Source organism: Vanellus vanellus (genome assembly GCF_965231255.1).
Source record: "Vanellus vanellus genome assembly, chromosome: 5".
In the NCBI taxonomy this organism is placed as follows: Eukaryota; Metazoa; Chordata; class Aves; order Charadriiformes; family Charadriidae; genus Vanellus; species Vanellus vanellus.
In genome coordinates, this window is record NC_138910.1 from 60,494,253 (window position 1) to 60,514,956 (window position 20,704).

The window sequence follows — 20,704 nt, forward strand, 5'->3', positions numbered from 1 at the left end:
TGAAAGCTTTTCTAGAGTAGCCTTCCTGTAATACGACACTACCAAAATTATAGCTTTTAGTTTCCTTAAAAACATTTTCTATGAACACTCGTTGCTCAAAACTGCCATACTTATTCTGCTCTTAAAGAACAGGTGAGGATATTATACTCTTAAAGTACTTGGGATTGAAGGAGCGTATCAATATAACACATTTCCATCTACTTATGGCAAGTAGACTATCAAAAAAGGAAAGTTTTCATTGAAAGATTGAAACTTTGAATCAATTCTAGATTAAAGATGTATCTGGCTGAAACCTAAAATTTTGCTATTCTGACAAATTGCAGTTCTTAGCATTCTGGATAAGGTAGCTTAGAGCAAAACTATAAAAGATTTCTTTAATGAGTAATTAGGTGATAATTTGCCCAGGCAGAATTTTGTTAAAATGCAAACTGGTCTGAAGCAGACTTTTCAAAGTACTTTTTCTTTTTTCCAAAATACATTTGTTGGTGTTATTTTTTTGGTGGTGTTATTTATTTTTACGTTGGTGTCTCTTACTACTTGAACGTGTTTTGCCTTGGGGTATCCTGTCATCTTTTAAAGAAAAATTGTTTTTTTCAGAGTGGCAGAACTGAGGTCAAATAATTTTAAATTTAATTATATGTGGATATTTTTTAATCACATCTGTAACAAGGCATCAGAATGAGAGCCTGTAAATGAAATCCACACTAGTAGTCTATTTGCCTTTCCTTGTTAAAGAGTGTAACTCAATTAAGACTTGAATAATGGTTAAAGCAAGTTTTGCTTTATTTGCTACTATACTTACACCATTGAGAGAGGATGCAAAGCTTCCTGTTTCAGGACAGCATAAATTATTTTAAGTGCATATTTTACATCATCTATCTACATGCCCTTTATAAAATTATTTGCAGTATCTGACTGCACTTACACTGAGCTACATCTTTGGTAGGGGAGTGCTTTAGCATGAGCAAGCTTCTAAAAAGATGTCTTCTTTGAACTTTAATTCAGATTTCTCACAGGGGATTCAATTACTAGAATATACTCTGTTGTGTGCTGCCTTTCCCTAGGTTCTTGAGGTAATTCCATGTATATTAAATTCATTTGCATTAAATCTATAGGGATGCTTCATTTGGGAACTGCACGTACAATCTTACGATCTTGGACTGTTTACAGGGAATAAATAAGGTAATAACACTTTTCCTTAGCGAAACAGATTTAAATTGTCTTTTAAAACATGAAGGCAAATACTGTTAAAATACATTAGAAAATCTGGTTTCAAAGCAAAATGTGTGAATGAGTAGTATGCTGTCATGAAGTCTGAGGTACTGAGGACTGCGTTTGAGTAGTGACAATGGAAGATGGTTACACTTCTACCTGGCTGGCCTGGCCTTTGACATCTTGCTGAACGTCACCTTATGAATCTGAATGTGCAGACGCACCAGGTCTCACTGGGGGCAGTTCTTAACTCAACAGTGCAAGGCCGTGCACTAGATCTGCTAATAGATCATTTATAACCATTGGTAAAAGGGAGTAACAAGGTTGATAAAGTCAAGTGAGATAGACACCTTGGTATACTGTGATTTAATCTGAGCAGGTTTTTTTGCGTGTACTTGGCTGCAACTTTCCGCCAAAACACTTGATTCAGTGTTTGACACTAGTCTGTTCAGAATTTTTTAAAAAGAATGAAAACTAATGTATGTTACTAGTGTTTTGATGTGTCACTTTCAACAGTCTTGGGGAATATTAAGCTCTATTTTTTTTTTTTTTTTAAATGTTACATTGCATCTTAATTGGCAACCTTGTGTTATAGGATATACTTCATACTATATAAGCAAAGATTAAATTTTGTTCAACATTTCCTGGTGATCTTGATGAACGGAGCAAGCTATATGAACAGTTCTGCACAGACACTTTGTAGATTATTTGTAATTCTTAAAAGTATGGCAAAACAAATGTTTTTTAAAAATTGAAAAAAGAGAGAGCAAGCTTAATATTTTTAGTTCTGTGGGGGTGGGAAAGGAGCTGTCAGTTAACACCAAGACTCTAATTTGTGTGGCATTCTACAGATCCTGAAGCTCTGTGAAGCAGTCGGTGCAGTCACTGTAATTTATCTGCAACAAACATGTCAAAAAGGACTTTGAGTATCAGTTTTTCCTCCTTTGTTCCCATAAAACTTATTACTGAATTTTTGTCCAGTTGACCTACAGAGGTAAAAATACTTTGAGTAAAAACCATACGCCTTAATCTGAAATAAAATCTTAGACTAACTGGGTAAATTTGATGTTTGTGTGCTCATATATCATATATATTTAAATCGGGGGCCCTACAAATTCTGGAGCGCAGCCAGCCAGTCATGCTTAAATAAAATAAATTTTTCAAAATCAGCTGTTCAGACAAACGTCTCGGTATCTTAGGTTTCATCACAGACCAAATCATTGAGCCTCTGTTGTCTACAACAAAGCTATTTTTGTTTTGTCTTAAAAAAGGTGCTCTATATGTAGCAAGTAATGGCAGACTGACGATTATTGTTTTTTAAATCCTAGATCTATGGTTTATTTTTTTATCACACCTTAATCCCAGAATGTTGTATAATATCTATACTTCTCAGAATGCAGTAGATTCAGTATAAAGACATGCTGCAGAACTGTCTTCCACCTATTCCTGGAACAAATTTGACCTACGAATTCTTTCTTCATAGATTTGTTTTTAATATAGTGTTATACACAAGTCTTTAGTACAAAATTGGCATATTTAATAATAGTACAGTAATCAAATACAAAACTTGACTTCTTTCATTCCTGTAATAAATACTGTCTAATGTAGTCTAGTGAACTTCATTCTATCAGTAGAATGTGTATTAAATCATAAAATACAGGTTATACATAGTACTGTATTGTGTATATGCCATTTTCCCTGGGTATTATGGAGATCAAGTCAGAGTATCATATTAAGTATAGAAAATCAATAAAATCTTAACGTTCTGTATTTTGATATGTCCAACTGCATGAAAATTTATTCAACATAGAAATTGACAAAAAGGGAATTGCTTTTTAATTTGTCATCTGCCTTACAGAAAAAAACATACATAGTGGGGTGCGGAGAATCAGTTTTATGATTTAAGTGATATGCAACAACCTTATGTCCCATCGTAATGTCTTTGAATGGGAAATAATGAGCCTGACATGCTTTAGTGACATTGTTGGAGTTTTTGTTGTCTGTGTTGTGCAAAATGTAATGTTGTCTTAACATAGAGGCTTCAATAAGCCAAAAGCACATTTAGTGATTTAGTTTTGATTCTCAAAAACAGTGTTATAAAATGAGTTTAAATATCATATTTCAGAATAAACTGACACCTTGTTGCCTTTTAGGCCTTGCAGCATGGATTTTTTGACTTTAAGACATTTGATGTGGATGAATATGAACACTATGAGGTTTGTACATTTAATAATGAGTTGAATGTGTTTGCTTTACCTAAAATAAGTTAGAATATACAGTGTCGCATGACTTCAAACATACTGGAAACACATTTGAATTCAAGTAAAACCCAGTGTTCATATGTAAGGTATGTACATACAAACCTGTCTGTAGGTGGAAAACGTGCAGAATGAATATCCTTGCAATTTTAGTGCATCACATAAGTCTACTGTTTTCTCGTAGCCTTTCTGGCTTCTGGGACCTCTTTCATGCTTTCCCAGCCTTCCCCCAGGATACGAGCCAAGGTCTCTCATCTGACCCACAGAATCTGTTGAGCAGCTTCTTGAGATGCTATTAGCACCAAATACATGATAAATTTTTATAGCCATATAGATTAAGCATGTTTTGAGCTTTTTTTAGTAAGGATGCATTATACAGGGTTTCCAGTAATGAAAGTGCATCCAAGATATTTCCCTAATGAAAGCTAACAGATGTCATTCATTGTTCTGCCAGCCTTCTTACAACTTAAGAATAGATACTCTGAATGACTCTAGATGCTTCTAGGACTTTGTTCTGTAACATACACACCTTTATCTGCTAGTAGTAGACAGTTATCTCAAGCTATATTACTGGAGAGACCCTTTAAAATATGCCTGTGCTGCACCTGTGAACTGAGCTGTGTACAGAGGAAATCGCAGGCACAGAAGGTGTGTATCCATCTGGTCCAGAAGAGTTGCGTGATCTTTGTCTATGACTTCCCACACTCAAAAGAAGGGAAAGGATTTTTACTGAAGTCAGTGGCAATCATGTATTGGACCTTGTCTTTGGAACTTCCTAAAGTTCTGCAGTTGCATTAGTTAAGGAGAAAGATATCTAAACTAGAGGTGTACTAGACATTTGAATACATATTAAACTCTCTTAGAGTTGTGTTACTTTATTGTAGCCAGTATTCTTCCCCCCAGCCCCTCTATTGCAATTTTCAGAAAAAGTGGGAATAATGAGAATAAATTTGCTTAGTCTGAAAATGTCCATTTTAAAATTTATTATCTTAAGTTGAATATTTCTAATTTCAAACAAGTTTTAGGGATAATTGCTTTTCTTAAATCTTTGTAACACTTTATAAACAACTGTTTTACAAGCAAGAAGATATGGGTGACAGTACATATCTGAAATACATGCAGCTATAGGAAATGCTTCATAAATGTTCAAGAAAGAGGGTGAAGTCAGGGGAGGAATAAACAGTTGAAAAACTTAATTTACAACACAAATCTATACAGTAGATGCTGGCTGCAATAGGCATGTTGTAACATGTAGGTATTGACAAAAGTTAAAAGCATTTTTAGGAGGATTTCTGTATACTTGAAGATTCCATAATGATGTCAAAGACAGATTTTCAGCCTGAAAAAAGTATTAAAATAATTGTCTGAAGCTATTCCATTATCTTGTTTAATGCTTAACATTATTTTAGTTTGTGAAAAGTATGTATGTGTGAATGATGTTTAAAGTATGCTGCTCACTGTCTGAGTTTAAGAAGCAAGAACTTGGAATCATCTTTAATTTTTTTGTCCATTTTGTGGTACGTCTTCTATTATTTTACGCATTGTGGTCAGCTTTGTATGTTTAGACCTGTCCTGTGCTATATTTCTAAAACTTGATATGTTCCAAGTTTTTGCTTTGTTAAGTCTTCAAATGTGTAGTTATGTGGAGAGAAGTTGCATAAGACTTAAAGGGAGCAGGCTAAAGGAAATTCTATTTCATGTTTATAGTTCTTTCATCTGACTACATTATCAAGGCAGCTAATTCCCCTTTTGTTGGACTAGTAGATTGTAAAATACTCAAGTTCTCTTTTTTTAAATAGTAATGTTGTTTGCATGTAGCATACGTATCTGTAGTCCAAATTGGTTAAAATTTAAATTATTCACAATAACCCATGTAACTGCAAAGAACTACTTCATTCACAAATAAAACTGGTAAAAAAAAAAAACAGTAAACACTTTTATTGAACAGACCTTCTTTCTTAAAGGGGGTAGAGGTGCTACAATGTTGAGATTGCAATCTGTGGTAGAAATTCGGGGGGGCCAGGGGTCCTGACTTGGCAGTAAGATGGTTTCACTAATCCTTATGCAACCTTGTTAACTTACAGGAGTTTTCACTGTGTGAGGACATTTGGAGCAAGGCTAATGGGCTTAGCTAAGCAAACAGTTGGTGAATTGATTACAGTAATGTCTATTATCAGAATCTTTCACTCATTAGGATGTTTTGATTTGCTGAGAGCTAAAAGCACAAGCTTAATAATGCAGTTGAACCGAGTGCCATGTCCTTAAAAGTCATTATGAGAATAACTGCATTGCCAAATGAAGAATGAGCACTCTTCAATTAAAAAATAAAAGGCGGTTTTGAACTTTAGCTATGTATTTCCAAAGAAGCTTCCAGTTTTGGCACTGACAAAATTTGCAGAGCCATTTTGAAGTTTTCATTTAAAAGTGAGCAAGAAATGCAAAACGTCACAGTTTGGAAGTTTGAGGGTTTTTTAATTTAGTCTTTTTATCTGATTTATGCTTTGCTTCTGTGATTACTGGCTCATCAGAGTTTATGCCAATATGTAAATTTCAGTTTCTACAGGGAAAGGATAATTGTTTTTGAAGGCTAATAGGTTTTTAATTTGTTCTATGTAAATTAGTTTTTTTAGCCAGTGCCTTACAGGGAAGCGTTTTTCCATATTCTTTGATTAAAACATACAAGAATTTTGGTGTTTGTCAGTGTTTTTGTAACTAGGTATCTTTAAAGCACAGAACCCTCTAAGGGAGAAATATTTGAGATATAGGATCTTTCTGGTTTTATTGGAAAACTTGGGCAAAACTTTTTGTGTTTCATTTTATTAAGAGATTTTTGAGAAGCACCTTATGGTTATTTAGTTTGTCCCATATAGGTAAGCTAGCTAATTTCATTTGAAGTGTTTCATTTTAATGCAGCAAGAACATAGTAAAAAGTAAAATAAAACCTTGAGTAATTTTTTTAACCTTGTATGTACAGATATAAAATGCTTTTCTCTTTCTCTTCTGAAATTATTATAGCGAGTGGAAAATGGTGATTTCAACTGGATTGTTCCAGGAAAATTTTTGGCATTTAGTGGACCACACCCAAAAAGCAAACTTGAAAATGGTATGGTGTATATTTTAATGCTATTTTATGATCTTATTTTTTCCAGCATGTTAAATAGTCATGGCAAATGAGCAGAGGAAAATAGAAATTTATAGATTATTTATCATCTTCAGGAGTAATCATACAGTGAACATTTTATATACGATCATAGAACTTAGTTCCAAAGGGTTTGGAATTCTTTGCTAGAAGAATTCTAATTCTTCTAACAGTCAGTAACTTTCAGTGACAAAGTGCCTGAGAAATTCAGGTCTGAACCTGATACAATAAGTATGCAGAATTAAAGGTGAGTTGTGTAAAGCAAAGGAGACTGTATTAAGAGTTTTGTAACAAAGGCCAGGAAAGACTTTAAAAAGAAGCTTGCCTTTACTACTGAAGATTCTTGGGATAATGGGAAGAACCTGTGTGATTCTAATGGAATGAAAAAAGGGAAACTTGACTGAGGGAGGGAAAGTAGAGCTTTGGTCCAGCTAAAAGGAAAATCAGTCATTTAAAAACTACAATCAGATTTTTGCTGAATTTCACCTTATTCTATATGCCATGTCACTTTTTTATGGGAGCATGGGTTTTAGTTTGGTTTTTGTTTTTTTTTTTGACTTCTCATGTTTCTCTCATGACTGGAATGCTGCTAATTGCATAGTGTTCACTGAAGATTTAAACAAAAGTCAGGGAGGAAATATTTAGGTTGGTTTGGGTTTCTTCCCCAATCACTGTTGCAGTCCCTTCTTGCAGATTTTTTAAAAAATTACTTAAATTGTTCCGTGGATTTTAGAAAACCTGTGTTTTATTTTTAACATGTATATAACTGAAAATTACTAAATTAATGCTAATGCTTAAAATCCAGTTCTGAGGCTACACATAAGCCTCACCCAGTTGAGTATAAGTATACATTACAAAGCTACTTTTTTCTCTTTATGTTGTGCATATATGACTCGTGGAAATGACCCATGTGTTGTGAGGAAGCTTTTGGATGTTATTTGAACAGGAATAAAAAATCTGAAGATAAACCAGTCAATTTGGTTAATGACAGACCTGATTTTTGTGGTAGCTATGTTGTTCCTGTGTTTTGTTTATAAGACTTAATTGTGAATGAAAAGAATAACTACATTTTACATACATACATCCTATAGACATGCGTGCACACGCACACACTCCCTCACCTTCTCATCAACAGGGAACATCTATTTGGTGAAAGTGTCCTAAACGGTTGTGGTGTGGTTCGTCTTTGACCTCCCTCCCTGCCCCCTGATCTTTATCTAGAGGATCCTTTTGTCTCTCAACTGAATCAAGGCACTAAAGCTTTTTTACTTCACAGTGGAGCAAGAATATTTCTGGTACTGCGGTTTATCCTTTGACTGTTCCTCTTGTCCATAGTATAGATCACCAATCTGTTTTTGTCATATACACAGTGTTTCCTCTTCAAGCATGTTCTTATTCTTTGATCTGCAGCTTTACTATAAACAGGTGTTCTGAAATGCTGAATTCATATATGTGCCAAGCTTTATGTATAAAACCCTACTTGTAGAGAGGAATAGGCTAAACAGGAGACAGTACAGTGTTTCATATATACTGTGCTTAATTTTTTTTTCTCATCCTTTTTTTAATTATAGTGGTCTTTGTGAGCATTTTGTGGACAATTCTTTTATATCACCTAACATGTTTATTCTGAATAAAATATTAAAGCACTTTTAGTATTAGCATGTTATCATTCAGAAATGGTTTTGGGGGCAATTTTGAGTAGGACTTCGGACTTCATCTCAGACATTAAATTGTTGTTGCTTTATTTTTTCATAGGTTATCCTCTTCATGCGCCTGAAGCCTACTTTCCCTATTTCAAGAAACATAATGTCACATCAATCATAAGACTAAACAAAAAAATTTATGAGGCAAAACGCTTTACTGATGCTGGTTTTGAGCATTATGACCTGTTCTTCATAGATGGAAGCACACCGAGTGACAGTATTGTTCAGAGGTTCCTGAACATCTGTGAAAATGCTGATGGTGCTATTGCTGTACATTGTAAAGGTATGTGCGCTTATTTATCAGATTGAAGTTCAAAACAGGTATAAATCCATAGAGCTTATTCCAGAAATAAAGCATTTAAAAAATAACACTTTCTGGTTGTGAAAGTAATATTGCTTTATGATACTTGACTAAATATATGACAAATATTTGTTATTTTCATGTGCATATTAAGTTCTTTCATCCTACACTACTATTTACAGTAACTGACAATCTGTTGTTCGTTGTTCTGTTTTTTCTTAATATCACTTGAAGGCGTGAGTTGTAGTTGATGAAGATTTCTCTTTTGCAGTATGCTTTCACAGCATTATGATAATTTGCTAGGAAATGCAAAAGACTGAAAGGTTTTCTTTGTGGACTGTTCTACATTCTTCTGTGGAGCATGACTTCCACATTTCAAGTTAATGTGATGCCAGCATTTCAAACCAGCCTATTTCAGCAAATCAGCCTGAAAATACACAAAACATGCTTAGTCAAGAATGATTAACAAAGGCTTTGAAGGGTACGGCTTAATTTATGTTTAGAGTTGTGTAAGGACATTGTGGAGATGGATGTCTTGCTGATCAGAAACAAGAATAGTGCTATTCATTCATAATTTTTCCATGAACAATAAACGTGCATATCACAGATAAGTAAGTTTGTTTGCTAACAAGTTGTTACTGTAGCTAAACCCCAGAAATACTGGCATTAATAAGCTGGACATCTGCTAATTGACTAAATGAGAGTATAAATTATTGATTAACAGGAGTAGATTGTTCTCTAGGCTCAGTTGCTAAAGGAACACAATCTACTTTTCTAGTGACTCAGGCACTTGCTAAACTGAAGCATTTTTGGTCTTTCACCTGACCATTTAATAAGGAAACCAGTAATCTCATTCTTCTTAGGTTTTTTTTTACACCCTTTTAAATAAGCCTATAAAAAGTTAAATCAGCAGTTAACTCAAAGTTAATGTATTATCTGTAGTTTTCTTGTACTCCTATTGCAGACGTATTCCAAGCACAGCTTCCACACTAGAAATTGCTTGTCCTAGAAGTTATAGAATGGTTTAATGCAAAGGGTTGCTATGGAAAATTTGTACATTAGCAGGAACTTAGAGAAAAGCACTGAAGTCTTAGTGATATATGCAGTTGATGATGTTACCTGCAATTTTCAGAGACCGTTTTCTTACTCGGATGTATGTTTAGTATAGCACAGCTCTTGGTTATCTATTTGCATGTTGCATTCCTTTTGCATTAAAAAAAAAAAAAAAACAACAACAACAAAAAAAAACCAAACCAAAACAAAAAAAACAACAACAACAACAAAAAACACCAAACAAACAAAGAAAAACAACCAGTAAAAAGACCAAAAATCTGAGCCCAAAACTCTCTCTAACAGTACTTCCCCTCTTTAAATGATTCTTCAGAGCTAGTCTTCCAGTACACAGTTATGGAATCTCACTGTTTGTGAACTTTTACCTTCATCCTTTTATCTGAATCATCTTAACTTTCCAAAAAGTCACAGCAAGATTTTGTTATTGCTTAAATGTTAAGAGCTTGTAGTTGTGTATAGAATTGTCAGCAAGGTTGTCTGGCTGCTTAGGGAGTTTCCATTTAAATAGTTGTTGGTGCATAAACAATAGCTGGCCACCATGAGACTGTAAATTGCAAATATTGTATTTGCATGAAAATAAGGTTTAAATGGGGAGACACTTTACTAGTAGATAAAACACAGGGCTAGAAAGAGATTAATTCTTTCTCTATAGTTAGAGATTTGTCTGATAATAAAAGCTATTTTTTCTGTCTTTCTGTTCTCCCATTAAAACCAGGATTAGTTTGTGATTTGGGGAGCAATGGGTTAAAGCTATTGATATATATAATTATATGCTGGTCAACATTCATTGCTATTTATACAGTCAGCAGTGAATAGTTTTATAGGTTGGTTTCACAACAAAACTGATTCAAAAAGAAAAAGCCATTGTCTGAGAAGACACATGCTGCTGTCTGTGATGTGCACATATATTTGCATGCATTTGAACCTTGATTTGTAAGTATGTGTGTTGGCCTCTCAAAGGTACTTTGAGTTTGTTTTTTACTGGTTTCATGAATATGAAGTTTGTATCCAGCTTGGTCATGGCTTTTTTTAAATACTAGCCTTTTTCTATTTAAAGAAGTTTGAAGTAGAATTGTACTGATCACTGTTGCATGCGTTCTTAAATGCTGTTAACTTTTGATAAGTGTGATATATTCTTATATATACAGCATTGAAATCCAATTATATGATAAATGGGATACTGAATCAGAAGTTCTTTTTTCAGATATTAAGGTGTTGGATAACATTGCAAAAAAGTCTTCTCGTATCCCATACTTTAATTTGATAATTATTAAATGCTTGTGACTTCCTGTGTAATTGTTGATATTTTTGGTTTTGTAGCTGGCCTGGGGAGAACAGGAACACTAATTGCCTGTTACATAATGAAACACTACAAGTTCACTCATGCTGAAGCCATTGCTTGGATAAGAATATGTCGACCAGGCTCAATTATAGGGCCCCAGCAACACTTCTTGGAAGAGTATGTATACCTTCTTTGCTACCAAGAATCAACTGCTTGTCTACATCCTTATCCATCTTGCGCTATTTATAGGATCTGTTTTCTGTCTACTGATGTTGTCTATTACTGCCTGTTGCAATATATTTAAGGTTAGTTAACCTGGGATTGAAAGCAAATTTACTCGCTAGCAATTGTCTTCCTTGGAGTGCTATGCATTTTGTCACCTTAAGGGGCAGAGGGTCTCAAGAGTCTGCATGTTTGTGTTCTCGGGGATTTAGGAGTTAGACAAACGTGTTAGAAGTGTAAAGTCCGGATGTGGACAAAAGATTAAATCAACAATAAGGATTTATTAAAATATTAACGTAGAAAGGATAGACTTTATATACTTTTATATATAGCCTATGGCAACACTTAAAATGAATCTTACAATAGTATAATTGATACGTTTCTTTCTTTCTTGTAAGAAAAGATTAAATAAATATGTGGTGGGCAGCTTATGATCTCTGTCAGATTCCTAGCATAATGTATGAAGCATTTCTGATTTGGAGCTAATAGTCGTTAACAAAACAAATGTATGGTTTTAATACAGCTCCTTCTCAAAACTGACTATATACTTTGGGTTGAGAACATTTCACATGCAGGTAATTTGAATGGGTGGTTCATGGTTTGATCCTGCCTGGAAATGAATGACAAAATTGCACTGGCTTCAGTGATGTGGACATTAAGTTTAATTTCATAGTGGTATCTGCATTGTGCATTTACTGTTATAGTGGTTTTGCTGATATTTTTGATTTGCTATCATGATGATATTTAATTGGAGGTATTTTTACTTTTAAGGAAAAATAGAATGTGTTTGAGAAATTTCACCACAAATTTGTCTCTCTGGAAAAATGAGAATGCAACAGCTCTGCTAGATACTGTGTAAATAGACTAAAACATGCACTGACCTTGCCTCTTAAAATCCATAGGATATCAAGGAGAAAGGAGTATTACTGTAATTAATAAGCAAAAGTAAGCATGACTGAGGATTTCTATTTATTTTCCAGTACAACTGAATGGACAGTCCTTTATTTGAGAGGTGCCCACCATTATTAAAATACTGTGAATAACAAACCACAAGTGCTCACTGAAGGCAGATTAATCTTCTCCGCACCATGCTGATGCTGGGATGATGCACTTTTAAAAATGATGTAGTGAATAGATGCACTTTTAAAAACTATAGACTGAAATTAAGAGAGAACATTTACTTTGTTTACTTGAAAGATAGGAAAAACAGGGCCTATGTCTTTTCTGCAGTGGTGTATAAATACGTGGTTTGATTTTACAGATAGCCAAAGATCCTTCAGATTTTTTTCATTCATACCTACATTATTCATAGCAAAGAGCTGTAGTATTTTTCAATAAGAATTTTCTGTTGTCCTAATGGCATTAATACCTTTTTTGACAATCGGAAAAAATTCAAGCAGTGTCACCAGTAGTGTCAAAATGGGATTGAAAAAGAAGTAGCTAACATCAGTTGCATCATTCTAATATAAAATATCTTGCCCTCAGGGCTGCAAAGTTGCATCTGACAAAAAGGTAAAATCTTGCAGCTTTGATCTCTGAGCTTTCAGAGATGTCAGAGTTTCATCTCTCAGATTATTTGAGGTTTAATAAGGGAGGTTTGAAAAGATTTTTTTGTAGAGACCCTCCCACCCAAGAATGTATAAATCAGTTTGTTACTGTGAGTGCAATTAATCTTGAAGAATTTCAAAGCAATTTAAATTCAAGATGTTTTCTAGGCTACTTCTGTTAGGTGGAATAAGTGGCATTCCCTCCTTCTCGATGTTTTCTTGGGACGTAGTGAAATTTTTCTGGAAGTGCTTAGCTTTCCCATTTATCATTGAGCAAGTTTAGGAAGTTGGTTCAGACTACTTGGCTCTTAAGCTTTGCCATAATATTTTGCTTTCAAACAAAGAAAAATTTCCAGTGTAAGTATATTCTGATTTAACTACTGATTCTATTTTTCTCTGTTCAGTATAGCAATTTCATTTTGTTACAGTAATATGTAATAGGGTCTCAGTTCTTGGATGGAACTAGCATGACAGGTACCTAACCAGCAAACTTCCTTATCGAGGAATAATGCAGTCTCATCAACAAAAGCCTGCTTTGCCCATGCACATTGTAGCAATTAAATTGTTGGGTTTTGTTTTACCACCTGTCTGAAGGCTCTAATCTTTCACTTTCTGAAAATTGATACTAGAGTCCTGTTCAACTTCACATGACTATGACCACTTGTGCTGTGCAGGTCAGCTGTATTTTTACTGCATAATGTCTGTATACACAAAACGCATGCTAATAAGTTGGAAAGTGCTATATCATTATTCATTCTACACATTACATATATAAAAGCATGATTTTATATTGATTTTTAAGTTTTAAAAGCCTTCAAAATACCATTGCGAATTCCTGTTTAGTTAATCTCTTTTCCCAGTAGGATTTTTTAAGTGAAGTTTTAGTACCTGTAATATTTCTTTGACTACAGACTTGTTTGGTGATTCTGGGTTTTTTTTGTTGTTGTTTTTAAGCATTGAAACTGATGATTTTGTTTGTCTTTGGTTTTTTTTGGTGATAGATATTCAAATATTTTTTTTCCAGATGAAGATTTACAGAAGATTCAAATGTTGGTAATCTGTAAGAGTAGCATGTTTTCATATTGTTTTTTATGTGTATGCAAATTTGTTGATATGAACTGATTTGTTTTTGTATCCTAAAGGAAGCAAGCAATGTTATGGCTGGAGGGAGATCTCATCCAATCAAAGCAGAAACGACGAGTAGTTGATGGAAACATTAACAGAGTTCTTTGTGGCTTGAATGACATTTCAATCAGTGACAGCTTGAATAAAGTACAAGACTTGGATCAATACAGGGAGGTAAGATTCATAGGAACAATTTCACACACACAGAGGTGGAGCTAACCTTTCAATAACTAGCTATACATAATTTTTTTTTTAGTCTTGTATTGGTAATAAATTGCTCTTTCACAGCTAAACTTTTCTTTATAGGTCATAATCGGAACAAATCACTTAAAAAAAAAAAGCTTAGGTTATATTTAAAATTGTTATAAGTCATTTTGCAAACTTCAAAATGTTTCCATTACTTCAAGTCATTCTTTCAGGGTTTTCAGTTGTTTATTGGAGAACAGAGGGAAAAAAAAATCAGTTTTCCTCCTGGAAATCTATTTAATCCAAGTTTCTAGCTAACAATGTATGATTGTATAGATGTCCATCCCTTTATCACAGTGTTCAGGATTACTGATACAATGCATACATCTACGGTAAGAAGCTTAAACTTGTTTATCGGAAGCATAGGCATGAAGTGTGAACTAAAGTGAACATACATCTGCTTCAGGGCTACTAAAAATCTCAACCTGTAGTTTCCTACTGTATTTGTGAGAAACAGTTTGTAGGAACTATGCATTTGATTAATCCTGTCTTAGCTCTGTAATAACCAAAGAGCTTTTATGTTGCTGATAGAATCCTTTGCTTGATATAAAAGACCAGGGATGTAGTGGACACCTTCAGATAGTTATTAGTATAAATTAAACTAATCATCTATCATGTGTTCTATCATAATCTGGAAAAGCATCTTGAATGCCTTTTTGTAAAGGTACTATTTCCTTTTTTGAAGTTCAATTTGTAGCTTGGAATATATAAAGTTAAAAATCTTTACAGTGTTATATTTTCCAGTTAGTAATCTAGATAATCTTGTATGCCTAATGAAAACAGCTGGCACGTAGCCATATGTGTAAAAGTAACATTTTTGAATCTGAGCTACTACTAAATCTTTAGTGCTTCCAGTATTCAAGGCAACTTACTTGCAGGTGACTTAACTACCTGTACACTGTGTAGCAGTTTATGTACAGGTTCATGATATAACTTCACAGTGCTGTTTTTTTCTACTGTAACCCTCTCTGTAATATGTGTATTTCAGTTTTTTTACAGATGTCAAAATAAAGCTGTTTAACAGTCAGTTTTCAAAACACTTATCTCTCTATCTCTTGGATATATTTCAAGACCTCGTTATACTAGGCCCTCTAGAAGCTCAAAACAAAGTAACGTTCCCTGTCCCAAAAATGCATAAGGTCTAACAATCAGAGAACAACAGCTACGTGCAATAACTGTTGGGCAGGTAAAGACGGTGAAACAAAATTTATCAGCACTGAGGCTGAATGAATAGGTAACAATAGCCTACCATATAATCTTCAGTGAAATTTAGCCGAAATATTTATATTTTCCTATAATTAATGCAGTACTTGGACCATCACAACATTAGATTAATTTCTATTATATTGCTACTTCTGTTAATCTTCATCTTGGTTAATGGCAGAAATTATTGTACTGTTTTATGCAGAGTAGTGAGGTCACTTAGGCACAGTAGGAACTGCAGTAATACAGATACTTGATCTGAGGTCAAAACGAAGCATAATTGGTATAAGTTTTTTCATTTGGCAATTTAAAAAACAATCGCAATTATATAACTTGCTTTGTATAACTTTCATATATCACTGCTATTTAAGATACTGTCTCTACTTAATACTTTGGTTTTAGAAAAATATATTTTGAGACCAGTCAGAAATTATAAATAGGCATGTAAACAGTGTTGGCATACACTTCTAATATTTCTTAGAGTTTATAATATTTTCTAAAGCTAGAAGAAGGATAAAATTTTGAAAACTGTTCATCTTTATGTTCAAATTCTTTATTAAGTTCTCATAGGGAATTTTTTTCCAAAACTATTTTTCTAGATGTCATGAGAACTTTTTTAAAAAAAAAAAAAATCAGTAATTTAGGGAAGTTGATTTGTAGCTCCTCACACAACTCTATCTCAATTTTTTCCTCATCTCATGGATATCACAAAATTGTGTGTTACTGCGTCCCTTCTGCATTGACAATAACTTATGGAGGAAGGAGTTGGAGTTTAAGTTCTATAAAACCAGACTTCTTTGAAGTAAATAAATACTGGTGTTAGACTCAAGCGTCCTGAACTGACTTTGAGGCCAGACTCTGCAAAAAAAAACCTCTGAATTTATGTGGTTTGTATAGTGACACATTTAATTTACTAGAACTATGCAAAGACCAACCGAGTACTGCCCCATGTATGCAGAAGACTGTAGATTAGCCTTTTAAATGGTAAGCCTTGTGAATGAGATGTTCAATACTTTGAAACTACACTACTCCTAAGGATTTTATATATTTCCTTGCTTGCATACTTTGTGTTTCCCAGAATGATTTTGAAGACAAAGCAGGTGTGGAAACTCAGAATGGCATGACACAGGGAGATAAGCTTAATGCCTTAAAAAGTCGGAGACGGATATGTTCTGCTACAACTGGAGCTCTAAGGTAATTAATTAATTCTGAGGTAATTTGCAATTTTAAATTCAGCCTACGCTATCAAATCTTTATGGCAAGTACATGACCTTGTTTAAGGCAGTGGTACTAGTTGTACCACCTTCTGTGGTGGAAATTTCTCTAGGTATGTATCAGATTTGCTTTATTAATTTCTTCTTTTATTTTTTCTTCCTTTGTCTCCCTGTTCAGGATGCCTACTGATTATGTAGTGGTAAAAGACAAAGTAAAAAAAAATTCAAAACCTTCAAATTTATATCTATCTAGCACTTTAAAACTTATGTCTCAAACAAAATATTCTTCAATGAACTTAATTATCTTTCTATAATTACTTTTCTGTACTCCTTATAAATTTCTAATTTTTCAGAACCAGTAAAAATGTGGAGCTTGAAAATAAACCTGAAGTAGCCCTCTGTTTTTTAAGTGTAAATTAAAATAATGATTGTTGATAATTCTTAACTCTTGTTAGTCTTGTACTTTAAAGCCAGTATGAGACATGCAAGTATGCTCTGGGGGAGGGGAAAGGCTTTTTATCCTTTGATAAAGATTGCTCCTTTGGTTTCTTTAGGCTGCAAGACATGAAACTGCACACCAGGTCAATATCGCAACCTTTCAGGTATTAACTTTAAAATTATAGTTCTAAATGTACACCACTCAGGTCTTAAATTGTCAGTGTTTTGACTTATGCCTATCACATCAACTGATTAGCATTTTCAGACTTCTGAGAAACTTTTCTAAACACCTGCAAACAGGAGGAAAAATGAATCTAATGGACACAGGGGTACGGCTCTATTTCAGGGATATCTTGAATTCTTCTTAATAAATAATCAGCACATACAAGTAATTTCTTCAGTCACTTTTTCTAATGCCTATGCTGTTATGCAATGAAGGATGACTAGTTAACATATAATCACTTTATCTCTGTAAAATTAAATACTTGTCTCAAAAGCCTAAATTGACTACATATTGTCTGCGTATCACAATTTTTGTCCTGTGTATTTTAGTAGATGAACTAGAGTTATTGCACAGTGGATACAATCAGTACTTATTTTTTAAGAAGATGTACCAGATAAATACTGAGTTTTAGTACCTTTTCATATTTTAATACAGGGTCCTCACTGTATACTTTACCACATGCTTTGTTTAGAACTTTCTGTGGAGCCAATAAATCCAATAGTTTCTTCTCACTTTCTAAATGTTTATTTCATTTATGACCGGTACTAATCTCAAATCAGTACTAATAGTGCCCCCTCAAAAGAAAATAAAAATATAGTGTGAAAATGGACTTAATTTTAAGACTTATAGGAATGGTAGAATTGAGTCTCTTGGTTTTGTAAACAATTGCATCTTTTACCCCATTGCATCTAAAATACAACACATAAGACAAAATATCTGTCATTATAAAGCATTAAAATTGAAAAGAACATATTATCTTCAGTTTTGTGACAACCTGGATTTTTGAGATGGATTTCTCCAGATGTCTAACCTCGGAGATGTCTGTTTACCCTTGCGTGGTGTGGAATTAAAGCTATTTCTGCTCAATGTCATTTCTTCTATGCTTGTAGCTTGTATCCAAGGTCTTTCATCCTGTAAGAGCTGATCATGGTAATATCCTCTGGTCTAAGGATGGAGAGAATTTCATACTACTGTGAGGCTATTCATTTATTAGTTTTTAATAAACTAATATGGACAGCTATAATGCTAACATTTTTGAGTAGTCCAGTGTACTGTACTTACAGCTCATTATCAAAATATGAAGAATTTGGTCATTAAGAGTCCCACCCTAGAAAGAGCTACGTGTTTTTTGCAACTTTGCAAGAATATGCTTGCTGTCATTTGGAAATGATGATGTCAGCATGAAAGCCACAGTGCTGGGGTTTTCTACTCGTACTTGCTTTACAAGCACAAGAATTATTTTTTCTCAAATTTACAATATTTAATATTTATAATAAAATTTACAATAAATTTGATACAAAATGGACCCTTAGCCTTCACAAATTATCAAGGTAAAAAGCAACCTATAACTGTATAATAAGGTACAGCAGGGAAACAAGTTGGGAGTGGGATATTTAAAAAGTTTTTTGAACAAATATTTGAAAACAGGCAAACTGTTAAGTTTTTGCTGTTGAGTTCTCAGTACTCAGACTTGAGAATTCCCACTTTTTAAAATATGTCTATGTATCGAAAGACTGTATGTGTTTGAGATGTATATTTCAATTATAAAAAGTCTTGCTTCTGACTAAAACTGTCCACTCCTTTTAGACTGAATAATTCAGGTAGCACAGAAGGATCCATGTCTCCTCTGAAGGCCTCCAAAGTGATGGCAGTTAATTCACCATCTGCAGAAAGAATAAGCAGAATTCCCACATCCTCAGGCTCTAACCTTAAAAGGTGGTTCTTTTCTTCTCATTTTGGTACAATACTTACTGCATACTACAGTTGTTTTCATCACATATGCAGTCTATGAAGTGCTTGCTGTTCTTGGATGTAAGAAGGCGTATATTTACTTAAAAGTGATTTGCTGTTCCACTAGCCAAACTTTAGTTGCCTGCAGATTTAAAAAAGAAACCAACCCCTAAACTTATACTACTGGTATGAGAGTTTTGGTGTGATAATATCAAGTCAGAAACGGTATTACATTGCTCAGGTTGGGTTTTTTCACCCATCTGAGTTTATAGAAGTTTTGCAAGTATTCCCATGAGTCTATATACTGTTACTCTCAGACGAATACTGAATGCTAATTAATATGATTTATATGAACCCTTGATTTATTGCTATTTAATTCTATTACTACTATTGTACTAAGTAATTATGAATGTTAAATTAAACTTAGAATGATTGATGCATTTTTAATAACTTTTGGGCCCAAATATTTACTTGAAGAAAATAACTAACTTAAAGAGATATTTCAGGACAACCTATTTTTATTCCCAAATTTTATTGTATTACTTGGTTACTTGAAGACTTGTATCATGTTAATGATTTCAAGGAACAGAAGAGGAGTTCTTAAGCTGTTACATGTACACAAAGTACTTCAATGTTGATCGGCCACTGCCTAAAGCTTTTAACACAGTCTCCTGCATGTGCATATGGTTTGACAGAGGTGAAAGCTGGCCATGGTAGTGCTTGAATAAACAAAGTTTGGGAACTCCTGACAAAGAATTCTGGTTTTCATTATTTGAGAGCTAGAAGATGAACCTTTGTGCAAACACAAGTTACTTCAGAATGGCCTGTGTTGTTCACCTAATGTCTTCTGGATTGTCTGTTATTTTTTTGTCTATATCTGTACATACCTTGTGTGTATTTTTTTCCCCGCATGTGTTTTCCATTCAGCGTTTCCATAAACTCCAGACTAGCCAGTTCTCTAGGGAACCTGTATGCTGCTTCAGATGATGATGAGAGCAAAATGACATCATTGTCCTCTAGGACAGGTTTTTCAGTAAGCCAAATCTCCAACCATTTGAATGGCAGCTTGCAGCTGCCTGACAGAAATAACCGTGAACTGAACAACAACTTATACAACAGAAACAGCAGTAGTGGCAACAACCTGAGCGGCCAAACCAGTTTTCACAGCGCTGTGACGGATGAGTACGCATCAACCTTCCTTTATGGGCCTTACAACTCTTCCAGCACGATACCAGAGTCAATCAATTCCTGTAAGTTCATAGTCACAACAGCACTTTAAGGCATCTGACCGATGCTTATCTTCCTTGCTCCTGCGAGCAAAGCTGTCGCAAAAAAAAAAAATCTTAACTCAGCACGATTCTCTGACTTCCTTTTAATGTTTCTGAACAGCACCTTTGCCTGTTACCTTTTTAAGTAATTATCATTTTAGCTGCTTTTTTTCCATCTCTTTTAAGCATCTAGATCATGGAGGGTTCGTGAAAATAAATTATTCCTAAACTTAAATTAATACCTTTTCTGATATCTCTATGGACCTTATTACCATTTAGATTTTTTTTTAATTCAAATTATCCATAACATAGTTTATAAGTTTATTATGTATCTTAATCTTTATGCAGTAGCAGATTTAAAGAAACCTTTGTATGTATTATACTAAATGGAAAGTACAACATTCTTAAAGATAGGGCTCATTTGACAGATGACTCCACTTGACTTGAAACCTAGTCCTTTTCCAACGCCCAATGTGAAAAGTATTTTAGAGCAAGATATTTTGATGATCTCACCATTTTAG

At 33.9% G+C, this 20,704-nt stretch overlaps 1 protein-coding gene across 1 annotated transcript in view; it reads left to right on the top strand.

Moving 5' to 3' along the window:
- The window catches only part of CDC14A (cell division cycle 14A), a gene marked incomplete at its 3' end in the record, with an annotated part of 54,092 nt that extends 33,898 nt beyond the window's left edge, over nt 1-20,194 (top strand). The window contains exons 7-16 of the mRNA XM_082484106.1: nt 1,116-1,182; nt 3,366-3,428; nt 6,486-6,573; nt 8,365-8,595; nt 11,005-11,143; nt 13,878-14,034; nt 16,388-16,503; nt 17,078-17,125; nt 18,772-18,900; nt 19,843-20,194. Of these exons, the coding sequence (XP_082340232.1) occupies nt 1,116-1,182; nt 3,366-3,428; nt 6,486-6,573; nt 8,365-8,595; nt 11,005-11,143; nt 13,878-14,034; nt 16,388-16,503; nt 17,078-17,125; nt 18,772-18,900; nt 19,843-20,194 (1,390 nt within the window). The remainder of the gene's footprint in view (nt 1-1,115; nt 1,183-3,365; nt 3,429-6,485; nt 6,574-8,364; nt 8,596-11,004; nt 11,144-13,877; nt 14,035-16,387; nt 16,504-17,077; nt 17,126-18,771; nt 18,901-19,842) is intronic.
- Nucleotides 20,195-20,704: the final 510 nt, after the last annotated feature.